Source organism: Rhinoraja longicauda, chromosome 21, assembly GCF_053455715.1.
Source record: "Rhinoraja longicauda isolate Sanriku21f chromosome 21, sRhiLon1.1, whole genome shotgun sequence".
Taxonomy (NCBI): domain Eukaryota; kingdom Metazoa; phylum Chordata; class Chondrichthyes; order Rajiformes; family Arhynchobatidae; genus Rhinoraja; species Rhinoraja longicauda.
This window is the reverse complement of record NC_135973.1, coordinates 35,237,389-35,258,046: the sequence shown is the minus strand read 5'-3', so window position 1 is coordinate 35,258,046 and position 20,658 is coordinate 35,237,389. Positions and strand designations below refer to the sequence as shown.

At 40.9% G+C, this 20,658-nt stretch overlaps 1 protein-coding gene across 1 annotated transcript; it reads right to left on the bottom strand.

Moving 5' to 3' along the window:
* Positions 1–913: 913 nt before the first annotated feature.
* On the bottom strand, positions 914–19,185 carry rsl1d1 (ribosomal L1 domain containing 1). The gene is made up of 9 exons (XM_078417506.1): positions 19,128–19,185; positions 16,651–16,790; positions 13,272–13,410; positions 11,723–11,871; positions 10,117–10,218; positions 8,129–8,222; positions 6,717–6,842; positions 4,267–4,473; positions 914–2,459 (listed from the first exon to the last, which is right to left on the bottom strand). Exons 1-9 carry the CDS (start codon positions 19,155–19,157, stop codon positions 2,136–2,138), a joined length of 1,311 nt encoding a protein of 436 aa, XP_078273632.1. The 5' UTR covers positions 19,158–19,185; the 3' UTR covers positions 914–2,135.
* Between the last annotated feature and the right edge of the window lie 1,473 nt (positions 19,186–20,658).

The following is a 20,658-nucleotide window of genomic DNA, read 5'->3' as shown; positions in this document are numbered from 1 at the left end:
TTATATTTTGTTATTCACATTTTAAACTTTAATAAATCCCTTTTCCACTTGCTGTGCCCGTCAGCCACCCATGCGCAGTAATACCTCCATGTTCCACGTCACCATGGAAACCTGACGGGCAGGAATGGTGGCGCCGCTGGAGAGCCCCTAAGAATGGAGGGGGGGGAGATAAGGGGGGGTGTTGTGGGTGACTGGGGGGGTGGGAGGGGAAGGGGGAGTGGGTGGAGAAGAAGGGGGGTTGAGGGGATGGAGAGAGGGGAGGGTGCTAGACCAATGCAGAAAAAATCACCATTTTAAAGAAAAATCTTGATTTTCATTGAGATTTATTATTTTTATTTTTTAAGCCATTATTTTAAAGAAAAAAGTGTGATTTTCCCCACATCACAATGGCAACCCAATGAGTTGTGGGCCCAACTTGGTCTAGTTATTAAATAAAAATATTGAATCCAGTTTTCCATAACTAAGCAATGTCAGGAGATACACTTTAAAAAGTATATTTAAAAAAAATATGTGCCCTTCATGGTTTGTGTTTTGATATGTAAATATAATTATAATTTAGGGAAATTATGTAAGCAGCTTACACGCACTAATATTTCACAGGCCTGGGTAGAGTGGAGAGGATGTTTCCACTAGTGGGAGAGACTAGAACCAGATGTCAGAGACGTTATTTTAGAAAGGAGACGAGGAGGAATTTTGAGGCGAAGTCAATAGATATTTTTAAGGCAGAGATAGATAGATTCATGATCAGGGAGAAGACAGGGTTAAGAGGGAAAGATAGATCAGCCATGATTGAATGGCGGAGTAGACTCGATGTGCTGAATAGCCTAATTCTGCTTCTATGACTTATGAGCTATTTTAGAAAATCAAAGACACAAAACAAAGAACTGAAGCGAATTTTTTTTAAAACGTTTTATTTGGTGTCTGGAAGGCCAATATAGTATTAATAAACAAACTCATGATGTGAGTTTATATTTCAATTGACGGATCTCATGGGAAAAATTCCTCACAGGGCAACTACAATGAAGTTGAGCCAAATTCAACACATATACGGGCATATATTAAATAGCACTGCATTCTTGTGCATTGGAAATCAAATAAAAATCTTTCAATGCATTTCCCTATTACACAAAGATGTCACTAAAATTGAACAATCTGATTCACATTGAGAAACATGAGAAATGTTTCAATACAATTTTACATTGCAGTTGATATCAAAATTTAAGGAACATACATTCTTTTGCAAATGTACTTATTCTGCATTGGTTTTGATTACACTGTCATTTGTTCTTTGCAATGGACGGTTGCCTGTACTGAGTTATCAGTAAGCCACTTCTATGGAGGATCAAAGACAAAGCAAATAGGTGGCACAGCGGTAGAGTTGCTGCTTTACAGCGAATGCAGCGCCGGAGACTCAGGTTCGATCCTGACTACGGGTGCTGCACTGTAAGGAGTTTGTACGTTCTCCCCGTGACCTGCGTGGGTTTTCTCCGAGATCTTCGGTTTCCTCCCACACTCCAAAGACGTACAGGTATGTAGGTTAATTGGCTGGGTAAATGTAAAAATTGTCCCTAGTGGGTGTAGGATAGTGTTAATGTGCGGGGATCGCTGGGCGGCACGGACTTGGTGGGCCGAAAAGGCCTGTTTCCGGCTGTATATATATGATATGATGATGATGATATGACATAGGTAAGGCATTAAATTATCACCTAGACTATGACACTGAATCACAATAAAACAATGTTCTTTAAGGAGAAAATGGCTGATGAGCGAAGGAAAATATGTATCAAGGAGAGATAGCTGGTTAGTTTGTAGAAAACTAGACACGAACCTCAAAGTATATTTTTGATTACAACAATAATTGTACTCCATTTCAATTCAATGTAAAATTTTGAATTAAAGTGAACTGATTCTTTATTACCATGATTGGTACACTGATGATGATTATGCAAATAAGAACAACTAAAGATGTTATCAAAGTTATCAATGAAAGGTCTCATTTACATTATTAAACCGAGTCACGTACATCTAAACAGTTATTATAAAAACTTTTCAAACAGACCATTTTGCGTTGTAAAAAATTTACTAGCAGTTTTTGAATAAAAGATTTACACCACTCAAAAATACATGGGTAAAACTCAGACAGACTGCGGAATCTTTCGCTTTTGTTTCCGTTTGGGCGTTTTCACTGTTTTCGGGGCTCCTAGCGACTTTCTCTCAGGTTTTTTAGCTGTTTTCTTTCGTGCACCTTTCTCCAGGGAGGATTCATTTTCTTTCACTTCTGGTTTTGATATCTCAAGCACTTTCCCTTTTTTACCCGGAGTTTGCGGTTTTAGACTTTTTAGGTTCTTGTTGGGCGTTTTCTGCATTTTTTGGCGTTTTATTTGCTGCGATTTCTTTCCAACTGGGGTCTCGTTTTCATCAACTGGCTTAGGTGTGGTGTGGGTTACTCCTTGTAATTTCTGCACAGCAAAAAAAAAGAACATATAGGAGTAAAGACAAATCTGATATTTAATAGAGAGAAAGACTAACGGACTAGTTTTGTAATGACACCCAATTTCCATAAATGGCAACTAATTCACTTCAAATTAAGAACACTTCACAGAGGTATCCTAGTTGCACACAAAAATCACAACTCACTCCCAAATTTACATGTGAGAAGAATCCAAATTCTGTCAATTTTCAATTTGTCACTGCTAGTAGAATCAAATCAACTAAAAATGTGTAGGAAGGAACTAAAAACATGCTAGGCGTTTGCTAAGTTTATAAACAGTCAAGAGTATTCCACAGGGTTAAAAAAATCCTTTCCATGAGAGTCACACTAACTACTAAATTAAATGTGGGCGACACAGTGGCGCAGCAGTAGAGTTGCTGCCTTACAGCGCTAGAGACCCGGGTTCCATCGAGTGCTGTCATTTACGGAGTTTGCACGTTCACCCTGTAACCGTATAGGTTTCTCCGGGTGCTCTGGTTTCCTCCCACATTCCAAAGACCTGCAGGCTTGTAGGTCAACTGGTTTCTGTAAATTGTCCTTAGAGAGTGTAGGACAGAACTAGCATACTGTTTGTTGGTTGGTGAGCTTGGTCAGACTTGATGAGCCGAAGGGCCTGTGTCCACGTCGTATCTCTGAACTGAACTAATTACTTAGTATTCTTTGTTGATATGCACCCCCCCCCCTTTATTTCATACTTTATCTCACTTTATCAAATTCTGTGCCCAAAGTATAATTCCTTTTTTTTCCCCACAGCCTCATAACCATTTCCCTTCCCTTGCTTCACTGTTTCCTTCTTTCAATGACACAGGTGGCTATTTTTCCCATGGGGTCCAAGTTCACACCCAGCAGAGGAACCCCAATTGTGCTATTCCCCCGTGCCTTATTTTCCTTATTTCCTTGTAACACTGCAGCTTATTGTCTTTCTCTGCTAGTTTTCCCTCCTGTATATTCAATGTCTATGCTTGGTCAGTATTCAAAATAAAAATCTCCAAACCTTCTGTCTAGGAAGGAATTGCAGATGCAGGTTTAAACCGAGGATAGACACACAAAGCTGGAGTAACTCAGCGGGTCAGACAGCATCTCTGGAGAAAAGGAATAGGTGAAGTTTCGGGTCGAGACCCTTCTTCAGACTTCAGAGATGTTGTCTGACCCGCTGAGTTACTCCAGCTTTTTGTGTCTATCTCCAAACCTTCTCTCTCCCCTTGTTGATTCTTGGTTTCTGTAGATCTGCCTTTCCATAGCATCCTCCCTCAATCTCAAATTATCTATTAATTTTCAGTCTCTATTCCATTTCTGTCTGCCTTTCTCTCTTTCTCATCCTAAATCATTTCCTAATGCCTTTGCCTTTCTCATCCCCCACCAGTTTTTCTCTCATTCCCTCTCCCACTTCACCCCATTTGTGCCCATGAGCATCCAGCCCATTTCCTGCCTGCGTCCATCTTCCCCCCTTACCCCACCCTGCATCAGTTTTCCTTTCTGTATATCTTGTCATTTTTTCCCTTCTTTTTCTCCCTAATTTTTGCTCCCCACGCCCATTGTGCCTCACCCCCACCAATTCATATCCTGTGTCATCTCATTTGCTTATCGCTAATTTTGCTTAATTACTCACTTTCACCATTTCACACCTGGATAAGATGGGCATATATTTAGGCACATAATCTATAATTCATAGTGAACACACCAATGGTATTTGTACCATGGGATGTCATGCAAGGACACAATTTGTTCCAAGACAGAAAGCAGAAAAAAAAATCCATCTAGGCTATGCAACATACTTGTAATTTTGCCTTCTTTGCAGGTGTTTGCTCTTCAATAGGAACCAGTTGCGGTATTTCTTCTGCGCAATGCTTCTTGGCACTAGAAGGCTTTGTGTTTTGAGTGTTTTTTTTCACGGTCTCAAAAAGAACACTGGTGACCTCAGATGACGGTTCATCAGTTGGAGCTTTCAAGTTCTTAACTTTTGCTGCTTTCTTCTGTTTATTCTGATTTAAAAAAGGATTGTATTTAAAACAAAATGTAATGAGACCTTCCGCCATGTTAAATGATCATCTTTAAGTATAATTACAACTTCATATATATCTCAACAATCTACTCTGGTTCCTGGCAGCTTATTTCATGACGTCTACTGATTGGATATTCTCAGGGCATGGACATTTATTAGAATTAATGTCTTCTCAAAACACAACTACAGTTTGACTTTCCCACCCACTGGAAAGTACAAAGTAGAATATCTCACGAAACAAGCATTCATTGTTCGACATTGTCTTGGGACAAAATGATTTTATTTACAATATTCTTCAAATTGAAATGTGCCTACATGAAGCCTTGATTTCCTTTCGAGGAAATCAATAATTGAGTTGCATACTGCTTAAAACATCAAATGGCAGCAACACCTCTCTGAAGTTTTAATCTGCTTCCATACCAGAAACAGATACATTCACTGCTCAAAACATCAAATAATACATTAAAATATTAGAACTTTATCCCAGCTCCCACTGCAAGAAGCAGTCACATCCAAAGCTTCATTTTATGCCAAAGCTAGGCTTAAAAATCAGCATCACTTTACAAAGGATGATGGGATATTTGTCCATCTGCCTCACCTGGAAAGACTGTTCGGGTCATTGGATGGAGTTGAGGGGGGAGGTAAAGGGACAGGTGTTGCATCTCCTGCGGTTGCAGGGGAAAGTGCCCGGGGATGAGGTGGTTTGGGTAGGAAGGGACGAGTGGATCAGGGAGTTACGGAGGGAACGGTCTCTGCGGAACGCAGAAAGGGGAGGGGATGGGAAGATGTGGCCAGTAGTGGGGTCCCATTGGAGGTGACGGAAATGTTGGAGTATGATTTGTTGGATATGCTGGCTGGTTGGGTGGAAGGTGAGGACAAGGGGGATTCTGTCCTTGTTACGAATGGGGGGAGGGGGAGCAAGAGCGGAGCTGCGGGATATAGAGGAGGCCCTAGTGAGAGCCTCATCTATAATGGAAGAGGGGAAACCCCGCTTCCTGAAGGATGAGGACATCTCTGATGCCCTAGTGTGAAAAACCTCATCCTGGGCGCAGATGTGGCGTAGACGGAGGAATTGGGAGTAGGGGATAGACTTTTTGCTGGAGACAGGGTGGGAAGAAGTGTAGTCCAAATAGCTGTGCGAGTCAGTGGGTTTATAGTAGATGTCAGTCACTGGTCTGTCTCCCGTGATGGAGATGGTGAGGACCAGAAATGGAAGGGAGATGTCAGAAATAGTCCAAGTATATTTAAGAGCAGGATGGAAACTGGTAGTGAAGTGTATGAAGTCAGTGAGTTCTGCATGGGTACAAGAGGTAGCACCAATGCAGTCGTCGATGTAGCGGAGGTAGAGTTCGGGGATGGGGCCAGTGTACATCCGGAACAGGGATTGTTCAACGTACCCGACAAAGAGGCAGGCATAGCTAGGGCCCATGCGAGTGCCCATAGCTACGCCTCTGGTTTGGAGGAAGTGGGAGGAGTCAAAGGAGAAGTTGTTAAGGGTACGAACCTGCTCTGCTAGGCGGAGAAGAGTGTTAGTAGATGGGGATTGGCTGGTTCTACGGTCGAGGAAGAAACGGAGGGCCACAAGACCATCCTTGTGGGGGATGGAAGTGTAGTGACTGGACATCCACGGTAAAGATGAGGGAGTAGGGGCCTGGAAACCGGAAGTTATCAAGGAGACGGAGAGCATGTGTCACTATGGCACCGGAGGAGGCCCATGACAGAAAGGTCAGACTGGGAGTGTTAGCATCCATGTCTTTCTTCATTACTTGGATGAAGTCCAATTGTTCTTTCAAGTGAACATAATAGAGCCCACCACTCCAAAATAAACAGGTAGGTTCCTCCATCCACCTGTCTCCTCCAATCACAAGACTATGGCATTGTGATACCTTGCTAAAAGCAAATTAACAGTCAATTCGATGATACTTTATTGTCGCATGTACAGTGTACAGGTCCAGGTAACCTTCATGGATTACTTAAAAATATTTCATTGATAAGAGTTATTTTGTGGGATTTTGTGGGCTACTGGGTCAGCATCCATTGCTTACCTCCTCCCTCACAACATCAAAAATGACAAGTTTCTGTAAAGTGACCTGATACATTTATCTCTGTCATAGAAGTTACTTGAATAGAAACCCTAACTTCAAAAATCCCCTATTCTACATAGTAATTTAGGGAATACCATGCCCGTTTAAAAAAAAAAAAGATAAAAAAAATTGTACATACTATTTTTGGGAGTTTCTTGGGTTCCTTCTTTTGCAGTTCTTTAAGGTTATGCATATTCGATGTATATATGGGAAGTGCAGGAGAATTTGTGGTTTTCAGATGAAGAATTTTCACATTTTTCCATTGCTACGGTCAGAAAAAAACACTTTTAGGCACGAGGAAAATAGATTAGATACCAATTAAAAGACCATATACAATTGTGAAGATCAGCAAAATCAGAATTGTTTACCCCAAACAAAGTGGTTTTAGACATGTACTACTGTGCAAGCTTACATTGACTAATTCATAAAGCATCACTGATAATTATATTTATAAATGTAGTAAGGCATGCCAAAATAGCATGCAAATATTTAATTGATGGTGTTATTTTGTGTGACTCAGCATCCATTGCCTCCCGCACAACATCAAAATGCCAAGTTTCTGTAGAGTAACCCGGTACATTTAATACAATAGAACTGGACTGGTAATGTTGAATTCTCAGCTTCTCAAGCCACGTGGTGTGGAACAAAAACATGATTGAGAAGACCAATGGCCTAAGATTGGAACTTAATTTCTAATTTTTATCCAATTTTCAAAGTTTGCAGCATTTCAAAATGTAACCATTACAATCTGCTTACATTGCCATAAAAAGTAACCTTTGGCCCAATAGAATATATTTATTCTCTAAATCATTTTCTATGCATCCTAATTTCCTATTAAAAATACATTTTTCTGACAGTATAATTCTAAATTGGCAATTGAGTGCAAGAAACTTTTAACAAAATGTTATAATGACAAGGGGTTGGATGATGCAATAACCTGAGAATTCACTTGCAGCCCATGTCTGTTGTGGTCAAGAGAATTTTTTTTTATCCCCTCAAAACAGGAACATTTACAATCAAATAGCAATTGCAAAGATGCAAAGAACTGCAGATGCTGGATTCTTGAGCAAAACACAAAATACTGGAGGATCTCAGCAGGTCAGCAACATCTATGGTGGGAATAGGCATTGGAATGGGACCTGCCCATTCCCTTTACAGATGCAAGTCTGAAGAAGGGTCCTGTCGCCTGTTAATTCCCTCCACAGACGCCTAGTACCTCCGGCACTTTTTTCTGAAAATGTGATTCCAATTGTTAAGCACACGATCTTCCTGTGTTTCTTACCAGTTCAGACTGTACTGTAATACTGTACCAGTTAAAAATTGAATGTTCTTAAATGCACTCTTTTGGCACTAAAACACGTTTCAGCAATTTGCATCCAAATCAAAAAATGTTAGTGTCAATTGTCCATAAAAATCATCTTTACATCACTTGCAACATTTTAGCCCTCTACATTATTGAAGAGAAAAATTCAGTAGTACAACATAAAACAGTTGGAAGAATGTGTAAAGACTAAATTATGCATACAGTTCAAAGAGCTATATTAAATATACCTGGGGTAACTTGACTTCAATAGTGCTGATAACTGCTGTAACATTTTCCACGACTTCCTCCAGTTTCATTCCAGTATGAGCTACCTGGGAAGCACTAAAAGGAAAAAAGGAAGAAAATTAATAAACTGCAGATGCTGGAAATCAGAAAAACAGAAAATGCTGAAAAGACGAGGTTGTACTGACAGTGCCCTCCATAATGTTTGGGACAAAGACCCATCATTTTTTTTATTTACCTCTGTACTCCACAATTTAAGATTTGTAATAGGAAAAAATCACATGTGGTTAAAGTGCACATTGTCAGATTTTAATAAAGGCCATTTTTATCCATTTTGGTTTCACCATGTAGAAATTACAGGAGGGTTTATACATAGTCCCCCCATTTCAGGGCACCATAATGTTTGGGACAATGTCATGTAAATAAAAGTAGTCATGTTTAGTATTTTGTTGCATATCCTTTGCATGCAATGACTGCTTGAAGTCTGCGATTCATGGGCATCACCAGTTGCTGGGTGTCTTCTCTGGTGATGCTCTGCCAGGCCTGTATTGCAGCCATTTTTAGCTTATGCTTGTTTTGGGGGGCTAGTACCCTTCAGTTTTCTCTTCAGCATATAAAAGGCATGCTCAATTGGGTTCAGATCAGGCGATTGACTTGGCCACTCAAGAATTGATCATTTTTTAGCTTTGAAAAACTCCTTTGTTACTTTAGCAGTATATTTGGGATCATTTTCTTGCTGTTTAATGATCAGCCGGCCAATGAGTTTTGAGGCATTTATTTGAACGAACAGATAGGATGTGTCTATGCACTTCAGAATTCATGATGCTACTACCATCAGCCGTTGTATCATCAATGAAGATAAGTGAGCTAGTACCTTCAGCAGCCATACATGCCCAGGCCATAACACCCCCACCCCACCATGTTTCACAGATGAGGTGGTATGCTTTGGATCTTGGGCAGCTCTTTCTTTCCTCCATACTTTGCTTTTGCCATCACTCTGATATAAGTTAATCTTCATCTCATCTGTCCACAAGACCTTTTTCCAGAACTGTGGTTGCTCTTTTAAGTACTTCTTTACAAACTGTAACCTGGCCATCCTATTTTTGCGGGATAACCAGTGGTTTGCATCTTGCAGTGTAGCCACTGTATTTCTGTTCATGAAGTCTTCTGCGGACAGTGGTCATTGACAAATCCACACCTGACTCCTGAAGAGTGTTTCTGATCTGTCGGACAGGTGTTTGTGGATTTTGTTTTCTTATAGAGAGAATTCTTCTGTTATCAGCTGTGGAGGTCTTCCTTGGCCTGCCAGTCCTTTGCGATTAGTAAACTCACCAGTGCTCTCTTCTTAATGATGTTCCAAACAATTGATTTTGGTAAGCCCAAGGTATGGCTGATGTCTCTGAAACATTATGGTGCCCTGAAATGGGGGGCAACTTTGTATAATCACAGCTGTAATTTATACATGGTGAAACCAAAATGTATGAAAATACCCTTTCATAAAATCTGACAATGTGCACTTTAACCACATGTGATTTTTTCTATTACAAATCACAAATGGTGGAGTACAGAGGCAAATAAATAAATGATGGGTCTTTGTCCCAAACATTATGGAGGGCACTGTATATACAGAAATATCTTTCAGGTCTCTGAGGTTTTGCCAAAGACACAAAAAGAAGAGAGGGGAAAGATAATGAATAAAGCTTCGAATTGAGGATCATGAGGGAGTGAAAACACCAAGAACACAAATGTTGCAGAAGGCAGAGCTGTGGGACATGTCTATGTCAGGCTGTGCTGACAGAGAGAAAAACTGAGGCAATATCAATGATTGTGGGAAGCTGTGGGTTTGGAATTTCTACACATTCATTCTTTCACCAATCTCATTCAGAACTATTCTGTAAATTAAAACATAAACAATTTTGCGTGTTTAGGTGAGGAGACAGATCCTTTCAAATATTGAGAAATAGGTGATGGAGACATAATCTTTAATACTCACTAACAGCTGCCCTTGGTGCTGATTGGAAGGATTGTACCCTGGATTCTTTTATTCAGTTCTTTTGCAAGATCCTTTGAAGACAGTTTCACTGACAGAGGTGCTCTGAAAACAGACAACAAAATCAAAGCAAGTCCATGCACAATACATAGCCATGACAAAATATATTGTACACTTCATTTGTATTTGTGAGCCAGATATCGAAATACCAACAGAATTTCAAACCAGATCCACTAGGCAGTGTAACTAATGCACTTTTGTTCCTTTAATGACTCATAATGTATCCGCACTAAAAAAGGGCGATAAAAACATAAATTTCCTTTGTGAATCGCATCTGAAATTAGAGTTGGAATTCCCTGGAGATTCCGTACAAAGACATGGTTTAATTGCAGTTTCCCACATTACCAAAATCATGATGACTAGATACAAAGGACAAACATCAATGCCAGAGTGCGACCTCCAATGTGAATAGCTCATTCAACTGGAGCCTTAAAGAGAATCAATCCTCACTTCAGAGACCCATGAGCATCATGTAGATTTACAAATGAAGCAGAGGCCACTGTCATTATGCTGAAAAGTTTCTCTCCTCCCCATCTTTAATCCCAAAGTGCAATCGAAAGAAGCCCAGAGCAGTTTTTACAGTGTCCTGGTCAAAATTTTGTTCTTTGAACAACATTGATCTCAATGTCACTGTTCATAAGTGATAGCAGAATTAGGCCATTCTACTCCTCCATTCAATCTGCTACTCATCAGCTCTACTCCTCCATTCAATCGTAGCTGATCTATCTTTCCCTCTCAAGCCCATTCTCCTGCCTTCTCCCTATAACCCCTGATGCCCATACTAATCATGAATCTATCTATCACTGCCATAAAAATATCCATTGACTTGGCCTGCACAGCCTTCTGTGGCAATGAACTCCCTCTGACTAAAGAAATTCCTCCTCATCCCCTTCCTAAAGGAACGTCCTTTTATTCTGAGTCTATGAACTCTGGTTCTAGTCTCTCCCATTAGTGGAGCATCCACTCCACATCCACTCTATCCAGACCTGTGAAATATTTGTGCGTGCAAGCTGGTCACCTAATTTCCTTAAATTATAATTGCATTTACATGTCAAAACTCAAACCATAAAGGGCTTTAAACCATAAATGCATGCATGTACTTTAAAACAATTGGAAACAAATCCTGAAGCCAATTAGTACAACGGCAATGAACAAAACCTTCGCTCTTTTTCTCATTAGAAGTCTGGATGTACAACTTTAGCAATTATTTGTTGCTTCGTGTGTAAACTACCGCCCAACACATCCACTTAATTGTTCAAAAAGAGCGCAATTACGGAGTTCCATCGTTTCATTGAGGATAAACAAACGCACAATGGAAATAAATTAATAAATCATTTATTTCATATGACAGCCCAAGGATTTCTGAAGGCTCCGAATACAATGAGATCAAAAGCTGGGCAATGGTTAAAGTAATAAGAAGTCATAGATAGACACAAAATGCTGGAGTAACTCAGCGGGACAGGCAGCATCTCTGGAGAGAAGGAATGGGTGACATTTCGAGTCGAGACCCTTCTTCAATAAGAAATCACAGCAAGTTTACACAACTTACTTTTTAGACTTATAAAAATGCTTCCCCAAGTGCGAAGGTAAAAGCCGCCTGATTCGATCATCAGCGAGGAACAGATCAAATCTGCTCAACAGGCGACGCTTTGCTTCAAATGGTTTGTATTCGGTCTTCAATGCCTTATATGGAATGATCTAATACAACAACATTTAGATTAGCATTATATTAGTTTCCCACTTAAGGTGTTGCTCAATGATAACCTAGTTAAAAGATAACTATTATTTCTTTTCAGGATAACAAACCCAAAAAAGGGAGATTAGGCCTCAGCAATTTACAAGATTATTAAACATTATGGATTATTTGCTCCAACCTTTATTACTGTAATAAATCTCCTTAATTTTACAATATTACAAACAAAATGAAGGAACGCCATCATTAACCAGTTCATGTAATGCAAGAATCAGAGGAAGAAAAACGCAGAGTCCTAAAAGGGACACAAAAGTTATACCAAAAAAAATCAGATCAATTCATATTTTGCAATTTCAGCCAAAAATTGTTAATCTCACATCGATGTAATAACATGCATTTTTAGACCTTGAAATTAATTTACACTATTATAGCAAAAGGAGCAACAAAATAAATACACGAAAGGGGCAAACTAGTCCCTTTAACGAGAACATTTTAGTGAGTGTCCTTGATCATGAAAAATGAAGACACTTCAGCAAAAAACCGAAGTGCTGGGGAAACTCAGCAGGTCAGGCAAGCATTTTGTGGAGGGAGTAGACAGACAACGTTACAGGTTGGGACTCTTCTTCTGACTGTTTTTCATAACATTGTCTGTTCATTCCCTCCACAGATGCTGCCTGAACCACTGACATCCTCAAAATTCCAGATCTGCAGTTTCTTGTGTCTCCAATTTAAAATACTTAATTGCTTGGATCACTGCAACTTCTTTTTGTATCCAATGGTACACACTAACACGGAGGAAATATCTGCACCGGTCTTGGTGAGAGAAAAAGGGGAAATCAGGCTATATATCAAGCTGTTTCTCCACTCAAATTAGAATAAGGCTATTTTCCAATCCTGGACATGGATTCAGGCACACCAAATGAATGCATGAGAAGAAACATACACCAAAGGCAATTAAGTCAATTAATTTCATTTAATTTCCCTTTCCCATGCATTAAAAATCACTACGTAAAGATCCCCCAAAAATTGAAACATGCCAGTTAACATGATGCTTAGATGCTGTTCCATAGGTCACTACCATGAGAATTATGCAAGAGTTACAAGATTTCAAAGGACAAAACACACATATCAATAAAGAACAACATAGACCTTCATACAGATCATTTCATTTCGAAGAGGCAATCTAAAATAGATTTTCGTGAAAGAACCAGGAACTGCAGATGCTGGATTACAAAAAAAACATTCTCAGTTATTCCCTCCAAAACACACACACAATCAGACTGAAGAATATCCCGACCCAAAACGTCACTTAACCAGAATCCAAAAAAGATGCCCAACTCGTTGAGATAACCCAGCACTTTGTCTTTTTATAAAATTTCACGACTTGCCCAGGTTTGAAGCCTACCTGTGTTATATTCTTAACGCCATGCTTGTTGAGAAGGTTTTTATAGTATTTCTGAGTCTGATCAGTATCCATGTTTGGTTCATCTTTGGTGAAGAGACAAACTTCTTTTGTCTCCACTCTAATTTCATGAGGCAGAGTTCTGCAAAAAAAAAAAAAAGAAATAAGAGTTCAAAGTATTGCCACCCATGCATGGTTTCTTTGCGTTAGTAGTTAAATTAACAGAGCAGTGCAGATTTACACAATGCTAATAAAACTGAAAAGTAAAGCATAGTTTGGGAAAGGTCCATCCAAGAAATTGCAGTGAATTGTGGACAAAGCAACCTCAGAGTGATATAGTGTGGAAAACAGCCCACGCCAACCAACATGTCCCAGCTACACTAGTCCTACCTAGTTTGGTCCATATCCCTCCAAACGTGTCCTATCCATGTACCTGTCTAACTTTTTCTTAAATGTTGGGATAATCCCTGTCTCAACGACCTCCTCTGACAGCTTGTTCCATACACCCACCACTCTTTGTGTGAAAATGTTATCCCTCAGATTCCTATTCTGCATAAGAAAGACTTCTTTCCATTGACACATCATGATGTCTCACCTCGGCAAGACCAGTAGCATAATCAAGGACAAGTCACACCCTGACCACTCCCTCTTCTCCCCGCTCCCATCAGGCAAAAGGAAATCACACACCTCCAGATTCAGGTAGTTTCTTCCCAGCTGTTATCAGGCAACTGAATCATCCTACCACAACTAGAGAACAGTCCTAAACTACTATCTACCTCACTGGTGACGCTCGGACTATCCTTGATCAGACTTTGCTGGCTTTACCTTGCACTAAACGTTATTCTCTTATTGTGTATCCATACACTGTAAATGGCTCGATTGTATTTCGCTGACTGGTTAGCACGCAACAAAAGCTTTTCACTGTACCTCAGTGCACGCGACAATAAACTAAACGGAACTGTAGTTTCCCATGGCTCCCCCCTTACTGATCTTATGTACATTGTGATCCTAAAGTTGCATAAATAGAGACTGCTACCTGATATACATTGCCAATATCAAATAGTATTCATGTGTAGGAACTGCAGATGCTGGTTGCAGACACAAAAATGTTGGAGTGACTCAGCCGGACAGGCTGCATCTCTGGAGAGAAGGAATGGGTAACGGGTCAGAAAAGTCACCTATTTCTTCTCTCCAGAGATACTGCCTGTCCCGTGGAGTTACTCCAGCATTTTGAGTCTATCTTCAAATATTTAAATCAGAAGAATAAAGTGAAATCCCCAAAGAACATTACAGTCACATTACTCCAGCGTTCTGCGTCTACCTTCGATTTAAACCAGCATCTGCAGTTCTTTCCTACAGTCACATTAATAATGGGGTGAAAGGAGTAAAGTATTAAGATCACTCATCATATTATGGTGAGAAATGTGCTACAGTCAGATTCCATTTTATATAACCGTTCATTAGAACTGAAAGTTAAAAAAAACAGGTTTCTTTAATTGGTTCTAGAATTAATTTGTGACTTGTCAAACAGTTTTCTTATTTATTGGAGTAACTTTAAGAAAGAAAATTCATTGGATGAGTTGCATGCCAGGGCAATTATTGAAGTTAAGTGGTGAATTTCTAAATAATGAAAGCAATGATGCTTGTTCGCTCAATGCTGAGTGCAAATTCTGCGCCAAGATGAATTATTTGGATGACAGCTCAAATGTGGTGAAAAGCATCTCACCCTGTTTAAATGCCTCGAACATTCAGAAAAAAATTGCGACATTTATATGGATTAACAAATGAAAAATTGGATAAAATGAAAATGCATTAGTGAGTAATAATACCAACAAAAATGAACAAAACCGCAGCTAAATACTTTTGTAATGAAGGGGTCCAACGGCATAATTGAGTCCAGGGAAAGAGCGGATGGGCAGATACAACGGCAGCTGACCGCCAGCATGTTCCACCAGGTTGTGCGTAGACAACCAAAAGCCATCGCCACTGAAAAGTGGAGGGTATTGACTTCCTATGAAGGGCCATTATTGGTCACGTGTGTGACCAAAAAATATGAACAATTGTGGAATACATTTCTGCTAATTCTGAAAGCATTACAGGTATATTGTTTTGTACTGTATATATGACTTATATATGTTGAAGTTTATCAAGTGAAATTTTTATATGTTATGCTGACAATGTTTGCTTAGGGTCAGAGGTCAAATATGACTGGTCACGTGTGTGAGCATATTTTCATAACTCAGTTTTATCTTACAAACTGTGAATTTTAAAAAAAGACATGCATTATAGTTCTGTGGATAGGAAAATAGCAACGAATAAGATTCATCTCTTGAATTAACGTTTTAATGTATTACTTTATGTGATAATGTCTGGTCACGTGTGTGATATTTTGGTTCACTTTCCAAAGAATGGGCTTGAATCACTGCCCAGGCCAATACGTTTTGTAAAAACCAGACTGCACATTACTTGGAAAATAAGAGTTTAAATGGACTAGAGAACAAAGACATCTGGAGTACAAGTTAAAATTGTTACAAATGTTGAAATACAGGTCAATAATAATTATAAAATAAAGCTTGGCAACCACCAGACTTCTTACAGGGATTTAGAAGTTGTCTTAAACCTGTACTAACTTTGCTTTGACCATACTTTGCAAGCACCACGCACTAATCTGATCACCATTTATACAAACAATGCTGCTCCACAGGAAACAAAAAGAGGTCACAAAGAGAAAACCAGAACTTTGAAATTATACCTGGAATGATAAAGGATGGGTATTTTTTTAAACTGAAATAGAGTCCAACAGAAATCTTTAAAATTAGGAAAGATTCTGATAAGACACAAAGTGTGCGTTTCCATTAGTGAGGGTAAGCGAAACTAGAGGGCATCAAAAGAGGATAGCAATCCACAAATAGGGATTTAAAAATGTCCTGTGTACCCAAGAGGGGTAAAATTATGGAACCTGCTGCCATAAGAGTAGTTGCAGATGATAGTTTAGTTGCATTAGAAGTGAAGACAGATGAGCACAAGATAGAAGGCAGTGGAGAGTAGCCTGACAGTTAATGAGAAACCAAAAGCCGGAGCAAAGTACAAACGCAGACCTTTAATGGCCTGTTGTTACACTGTATATTCAAAGTTAAAACTTTTTTTAAAAAGCGGCCTTATTAATTTGCTGCCCCCCCCCCCCCGCTACACATTCCTAAGTATTCCGAAAGATTCATGAGGCAAGAAGTCTCATTTTGCAATTGTTTGAAACAAACTAAAAATGAAGGTTTGGTACAAACACCACAATAAACAATCTTCAATTCAAGGAAAATGTGGCATCCTATTTTGCCTCAATCATTACATTCAAAAGAGCAAAGGGTTTTGCTCACAGTTTACTCACATTTTTATTGTTTGTTCCTGTTTTGGAATCTTCCACACAGTGACATTTAGCATTATATTTTCATCTTCATTCAGAAATAGCTTTGTGCCATTTTTGCCTTTCTTCACATATTCAATCAATGCATTAACGGCCTTCCGTACCTGATGAGATGAAATGACATGGGTGCAAAAGTCAATACAAAATAACACATCCATTTTGGGATAGTAAGGCATTTCAATTACAAACTCTCTAAAACGTGAGAACACTTGGATGCTGTATTCAAGGCATCTGTGATGCACACCATTAAAATGAATGTGGAATTTTCATGTCATCTTAAATTAAACCATTATTTCAATTTAATTTAAGTTTAAAAGACTCTTGGACAGGTTCATGGCTGGAAAGGTTGTGTGAGAACATAGGCTAAGAGCAGGCACCTGGAGCTAGCTCGGTTAGGCAATGTGGTTGGCATGGATGAGTTGGGTCAAAGGCCCGATTCAGTGGTATACAGCTCAATGACTGTTGCCCTCAAGAATAACATATTTCATTTCAAGGGTTCCCAATACCACAATTTTATATATGCTATGTTTCTTCCTCTCTCTTTACCCTCAATTGGAATCAAGGATAGAAACCCTTACATCCCAGGTAGACACAAAATGCTGGAGTACCTCAGCGGGTCAGGCAGCATCTCTGGAGAAGGAACGGGTGAAGTTTCGGGTCGAGACCCTTCTTCAGACTGAAGGGTGTCGACCTGAAACATCACCCATCCCTTCTCTCCAGAGATGCTGCCTGACCCACTGAGTTACTCCAGCATTTTGTGTCTACCTTCGATTTAAACCAGCATCTGCAGTTCTTTTTCCTAACCCTTACATCCCCTCTGACCCAGAATTCTATAATACTCCTACCAAGCAAACTAAATGGAAATCAAAGCTTAGTATCTATGAAGTGCACTTTTCTTTATACTTTTCAGATCACACAAGCTTTCAGGCAATAACCACAAATTCCATACATCTGAACAAGCTCAAAATTGTAACTAGTACAACGACTAGGGTACAGGAGGGACGGAGAGAGGGGAGATACAAGGGTTACTTGAAGATAGAGAAATCAATATTCGGAAGCTGCCCATGCGAGATATGAGGTGCTGTTCCTTCAATTTGCGTTGGGCCTCATTGTGACAGTGGAGGAGGCCCAGGACAGAAAGATCAGAATGGGATGGGAGAAATTAGTGTTTGGCAACATAGACCCGGGCATCCCTCCCCCAACCTTAGTTGTTGTACTAGTTTCAATGTCATCCTGGTGAGTCTCATTGTCTGTATAACTCGTTTTCACCTAGCAAACAGCTAACAATGACCTGCTTCCTTTATCATCGTTAATTTTGGAAAATCTTCCATTCATTTGTCCTATATCTCTATATATCACCATCTATATCTCCTGTTTCCCTTTCCCCTGACTCTCGGGCTCAAATGGCCTCCTCCTGCACCCATTTTCTATGTTTCTATGGAGAAGGATCTCAACCCGAAACATCACCCATTCCTTCTCTCCAGAGATGCTACCTGTTACTCCATGCATTTTGTGACTACCGTTCCCATTTAATTTTTTTTTAAAGTTCACTTCATAGATACTAAGCTTTGATTTCCATTCCATTTCCATCGTATAATCCCGATATATTTACAGATTTGTGTTGGAAGTTATGAGAAATTGAAAAGTTGAAAATATAAAATGAAAATAGACATCAGTCTGAAGAAAGGTGTAAGAAAATAACTGCAGATGCTGGTACGAATCGAAGGTATTTATTTCACAAAATGCTGGAGCAACTCAGCGGCTCAGGCAGCATCTCAGCAAAGAAGGAATGGGTGACGTTTCGGGTCGAGACCCTTCTTCAGTCTGAGGAAGGGTCTCGACCCGAAACGTCACCCATTCCTTCTCTCCAGCGATGCTGCCTGACCCGCTGAGTTACTCCAGCATTTTGTGTCTACCTTTGAAAATAGACCTGATGGTTTGTTTCCACGGGACGTCCTGGCATCGACTTTTTTCTCGGAGATTAAAAGCCGAAATTCAAGAACATCAACTGCAGGGTCTGTCGGGGGTCGGGGGTCGGGCGTCGGGGGTCGGGCGCAGGGAGGGAGGCTGAGAGTGAACACGAGTAACCTGTGCTGTGAGCCGCGCCGCGCCGCTTCTCTCCCTCCACACCGTCTGCTCTGTGTCCTTGGGCTGCCAGCGCTGGTGCGTGTGTGGCTGATTGCAGGAGCAGTGGTCGTCTCCACCCGGGCGGCGGCACCGCGGCTCCGGCCCCCTCCCCGCTGGTGCCCGAGGCCCAGCCCTGATCCAGGCGCCCGCCCCACGCGGTCACGGCCCGGCCCGGCCCGGCCCCTCTCCCCCGCCCGGACCGTGGCCACGCCGGCCGCCTGCCGCCTGCTCCAGCCCGCGGCCTCGCCTCACCTCACCTCGCATCTCCCCTGAGCCCCGAGAGATGGAGAAACACCGCCCCCGCTGCACCGTACCTGCTCCAAGTCCACCACCGCCGCCATCATTGCCTCCACGTGTGGCGTCCCGACTGCGCGGCCGTCATCCCCCGCCGCCGCCGCCAGGAGGAGCCCGCGAGTCTCCTCCAGCACAAACTCAGTGAACCATCACTAACCAACTTTGTAGATTCTGGTTTACACTGAAGATGGAGCACCAGAGGAATCTGGCCAAGAATATAATAAGTTGGACAGTAAAAGCTTCTTTAGATATGTTAAGAGACAAGGAGTAGCAAAGTCAAATGTGGGTCCCTTGAAGGCAGACACGGGTGAAATTATAATGGGTAACAAGGAAATGGCAGAAGAGTTGAACAGGTACTTCGGATCTGTCTTCACTAAGGAAGACACAAACAATCTCCCAGATGTACTGGAGGACAGAGGATCTAGAGGGACAGAGGAACTGAAAGAAATTTGCATTAGGTGAGAAATAGTATTGGGTAGACTAATGGGACTGAAGGATGATAAATCCCCTGGGCCTGATGGTCTGCATCCCAGGTTACTCAGGGAGGTGGCTCTGGAAATAGTGGATGCATTGGTGATCATTTTCCAATGTTCACTAGATTCAGGATCAGTTCCTGTGGATTGGAGGATAGCTAATGTTATCCTACTTTTCAAGAAAGGAGCGAGAGAAAATGGGGAATTACAGACCAGTTAGCCTGACTTCGGTGCTGGGAAAGATGCTGGAGTCAATTATTAAAGAGGTAATAACGGTGCATTTGGATAGCAGTAAAACGATAAGTCCTAGTCAGCATGGATTTATGAAAGGGAAATCATGCTTGACTAATCTTCTGGAATGTTTTGAGGATGTGACTAGTAAAATGGATGAAGGGGAGCCAGTGGATGTAGTGTATCTAGACTTACAGAAAGCCTTTGATAAGGTCCCACACGGGAGATTGGTGAGAAAAATTAGAGCACATGGTATTGGGGGTAGGGTGTTGACATGGATAGAAAATTGTTTGGCAGACAGGAAGCAAAGAGTAGGAGTAAACGGGTCCTTTTCAGAATGGCAGGCAGTGGCGAGTGGAGTGCTGCAAGGCTCGGTGTTGGGGCCTCAACTGTTTGCCATATATATTAATGATTTGGAAGAGGGAATTAGAAGCAACACTAGCAAGTTTGTGGATGACACAAAGCTGGGTGGCAGTGTGAACTGTGAAGAGGATGTTAGGAGGTTGCAGGGTGACCTGGGCTGGTTGAGTGAGTGGGCTGATGCGTGGCCACATATAGATAAATATGAGGTTACCCACTTTGGCGGCAAAAACAAGGAGGCAGATTATTATCTCAATGGTGTTGGGTTAGGTAAGGGGAATGTGCAGCGAGACCTGGGTGTCCTTGTACACCAGTCACTGAAAGTTGGCGTGCAGGTACAGCAGGCAGTGAAGAAAGCTAACGGCATGTTGGCCTTCATAACGAGAGGATTTCGGTATAGGAGTAAAGAGGTTCTTCTGCAGTTGTATAGGGCCCGGGTAAGACCACATCTGGAGTATTGTGTACAGTTTTGGTCTATTTTGAGGAA

Bases quoted from the DNA above. Each gene is read 5' to 3' on its own strand.
- rsl1d1 (XM_078417506.1), bottom strand. From the start codon at position 19,157: ATGATGGCGGCGGTGGTGGACTTGGAGCAG. The intron at 16,791-19,127 runs GTACGGTGCAGC...TCATCTCATCAG, and splicing joins CGGTGGTGGACTTGGAGCAG to GTACGGAAGGCCGTTAATGC. The intron at 6,843-8,128 runs GTATATTTAATA...TTCTGACCGTAG, and splicing joins TTGAAGTCAAGTTACCCCAG to CAATGGAAAAATGTGAAAAT.